The sequence below is a fragment of the Mus caroli genome, chromosome 3, assembly GCF_900094665.2.
Source record: "Mus caroli chromosome 3, CAROLI_EIJ_v1.1, whole genome shotgun sequence".
Lineage (NCBI taxonomy): Eukaryota > Metazoa > Chordata > Mammalia > Rodentia > Muridae > Mus > Mus caroli.
Window position 1 is genome coordinate 116,752,602 of NC_034572.1, and position 3,784 is coordinate 116,756,385.

General features: G+C 44.5%; 1 protein-coding gene across 2 annotated transcripts in view; it reads right to left on the reverse strand.

Moving 5' to 3' along the window:
- Positions 1-3,052, reverse strand: part of Synpo2 (synaptopodin 2) — a 151,058-nt gene extending 148,006 nt beyond the window's left edge. The window contains exon 1 of one of the 2 annotated variants that reach the window (XM_021158903.2): positions 2,686-3,052. In XM_021158903.2, coding sequence (XP_021014562.1) covers positions 2,686-2,790 — 105 coding nt within the window. In that variant the 5' untranslated portion in view covers positions 2,791-3,052. The remainder of the gene's footprint in view (positions 1-2,685) is intronic. The other variant, XM_029475298.1, reaches the window with a different exon arrangement.
- Between the last annotated feature and the right edge of the window lie 732 nt (positions 3,053-3,784).

Genomic DNA, 3,784 nt, shown 5'->3' on the forward strand with positions numbered 1-3,784 from the left:
TTTTTTTTGGTTTTTCGAGACAGGGTTTCTCTGTGTAGCCCTGGCTGTCCTAGAACTCACTTTGTAGACCAGACTGGCCTCGAACTCAGAAATCCACCTGCTTCTGCCTCCCGAGTACTGGAATTAAAGGCGTGCACCACCACGCCTGGCTAGCTTTCAGCTTCTTTACTTACTCTCTCCTACTTGGAGGTCACTCAGCCATCATGAGAAAGACAGGCTACAGGCCACTGATATTCACTTCACCTTGGGCTCTGTGAAGAGCCTTTCCTGAAGGTGAGCCTTGCCCACTGAGTTGACTTAGTGACTTAAGCTTTCTAGCTTTCTAAAACAAGTATGATAAATATAAAAAAATCAAATATAATAAGTTTGAACCAATGATGAACACGGTCTGGGGAAAGACAGTCATGGTTATCTGAGGCTTATACCTCATTTAACTCATTTTACAACTCATTAACATATGAGGAAAAAGCAGATGGTAGGGTGTGGAGTACCCACAAAACCACAAATTAAGCAAACATTCAAAGCTTTCACTATAGCATTTTAAAATCGACCCTAAATAAACTAGGAAATTATACAATGTGGTGTGGAGGAGTGTTGGGGAATGAACTCAGAACCTCCTACAGGTTCTGCCATTGACCTACATCCTCAGCCTCTGACAAATTAGATCATTAGAGTGAAGACCTAGGTGCTTTCGTAACAATCCTCTAAAGCTATCAACATACTGCCTGGATATTTTAGGAAAGATGATTTCGGAGGAATGCTGGCTCAGTGTTCTTGACCCTCACACAGCCTGGTGATTGAGAGATTGATGGAAGATGGCTCACAGGACCCTTCCCTCAACAACTGGCTTCACAGAGTTAAGCCAGTGTATCAGAGAACTCAGAAGAAACCCACCATCCACTGTGCCTCCCCGGCTTGGCCATGGCAAATCCTGTGCAGAACCACAGCACTCAGCCACCCTTGTCCCCACACTGTAGTCAGCGGGTGAGGGACTCTGAAGCACATGCTGTTAGGACTAGTGAGTGAGTGAGCAAGGGTTTCTTCCTGGAGTTTCTCTTTCCCTATCCCAGGCAACATCTCCTCTTCCATGGTAACTGAGTCAGGGCTGGTGATTGATGAGCCTCAGGCCAAACTGCAAGTAGAACCCAGATCTCGGCTGACAGGGAGCCAACCAACCAACTACGACTGAGCAAATCTGCCTTCGTCTCCTAGGCCGTGTAATGTGCTGAATCCGGCCTTCACATTTTATCTGCTGTTGGTTCCTGGCTCCTAAAGAATTCCAGCAGAGCTCCCTTCCAACCCTTTCATCTCTCTGCCCTCCCCAACAGGAGCTCGAGGTGAGGACACCATGTCCCAAAAGAACTAAAAGAACTGGGATGTCTGAGGAACTTTCTAGATATAAGTGGCTTTCATCTTCCAGTTCTGTGCTCACAACTTCATTTCTGTACCTCTCACTAGGTGGCAGGATTCAACCACCAAAGAAAGAATGTTCCAATAGATGCTTGAGAGCAGAAATTTTCAAAGAAATGTCGGGTCTTCACAGGGAACATTTATGAAAGGGAAAAAAAGAATATAGCTACAAAGGCAGTGACCCCTATGCTTCATAGAGGCCTAGATTCATTTTAACTATAAGCATGCAACAAGAAAGTAACCTTTTATGCCTTCCAATACTGTCACAGAATTCTACAGTTCGAGGTTAACATTTGATTAAAGGTTTTTTACTTTCTTGTTTCCTAACTCCATTTTAGCTGAATGCCAGTTCGAATCTAAATGAGATTATGGGTATTATGCTAAACTGAAAATCAATCTAATGTGACAAAGATAAACAATGTATTAAATAGCTATTAGGTGCACCAGAAAGATAGCTGTAATTAGTGCATATGTAAAGTATCTGTGAATACACTGACGAGACTCAGCAGGCTGTACTTATACAGTTTATGCATATATATATATATACATATATATACTCATACATACATAAATACATACTTACATATTTAAACATGAAAGAAGAATCCAGAAATTGGGGAAGGAGGGTACATAGGTGGAGTTGGAGGAAGGAAAGAGAGTGGAGGGGAATAATGTAATTATATTTTAATAAAATAAAAATTTAAAAAAATAATAAAGTATCTATGACTCTATCTTGAGCTCTTAGCCACATGAGTATAGTCAACGGAATATACAGTTCTTTAAATCCTTAAAAGGCAAGTCTCTTAAACAGATCTCATGACAGTCCTTTATACCTTAAAGATTATTGCCCCAAACTGGCCTTTTTACGCCTGTTGCACAATAAATGTCACTACCAATTATTTGTTAGAGCCCACCAAATGTCCATGCCCAGTGGTTATGGGGACCTGAGGCCTGTCTCCTCTGTGGAGAGTCCAGCAACACATGAAGGAGAGAATGCCATGGAAGCAGTTTAAGGTTGCTGGCTGTCAGATGATAATTAACCAGCCTGCATTTCACCTGATAGGATTAGCATTCCCTCCGTTGATTGATAGCTAATTACATGGCATATGGTATACATTTTCCCACGAAATTCTTTTTTTTTTTAAAGCCACATTCTCGATAAGTTTACCAACAGCGCAGAAGACAAGCAAATGACCTGAAAGACCATCAACAGGTTGTTTTCATCCACCTCCCCACCTTCCCCGCATCCACAACAGCCTCTCTCAGTCCTCCTACCTTTGCAACTTGCAAAGGCTGCTTCTCCTCCTTGCCTCCTTGCAGTCTGAACCCCCAGGGCGCCCCTCCAGTCATGGAAATGCAGATGAAATCTCCGGTGCCCATCTTCTCCTTTCAGCTGGGCAGCATCAAGAGCTTGAGAAAGCCTGGGAAGCCGCGGTGCAGGAGAGGACGCGTCTTAAGCTGGGCTGGTGGTGCAGAGGGTGCAGGACGCAAGGCTGCCCCGCTGCCGGCTGCGGGGAAAGTGCGCGGAGGCCGAGCCTCCCCACCGCCCTCCCAGCACCTGTACCGCCCTCTCTTGCGTCACGCTCTTTGCTCGGCCCACTTTTCAACTAAAAGGACAGAGCCTCGCACTAAAAGAAAAATCCCTGTTTGGGACAGAATGGGGCCAATGGAGAGCGGGGAGGACAACATTGCTCTTGCTTTAGCAGATTCCGTGCCAGCACCTGAATAGAACCGAGATTTAATTATTCTATAAATAGTAGCCGGGCTGTGGGAGTTTTAACCTCCACAAGTAAGCGGCTAAAACATAAGCTCTCTCATTACTAGAGAGTTAGACTTTCTCAAAGAAACACTTCTATGTTTACCACATTGATGAATGAGAAAGAAGAGATCAAGCAAGTTTCGTTGCTGTTCTACCTGCTTCCCCGAAGAAAGCAACACTTTAAGGGGTGGGGGGAATAAAACAAGAGCATTTTTGAAAATGTTTTCTGAAATTGTGCTTTTCTGAACTAACATATGTTTAGAGGAGGAGAAGGAGGGCCTTCCACAGTAAACTATCTTCTAATAACTTTTTCTGTCGCAAAGTTTAAGATGTTTTCGATTTTGCTGGTATCGTCTGAGAATGCATGCATACCATGTGTTTAGATCAAATCCATGTCCTGGTCCCTTTTCCACCCCATCCTTCCCCTCTTCCCACTACTACAACTCCCTTCCAGTTTCATGAGCTCATTTGTTAGACGATGGAGTCCTCTTGGTGTCACCAATCTATGTGGGGGAAGGATAATCTAGTGGTAGCCTCAGTGTCACAGCCCCTGAGGAAAACTGGCTCTCCCTCTCACAACCGCCATCAGCTGCCCAAGCTCCACCCCCCGCCCCC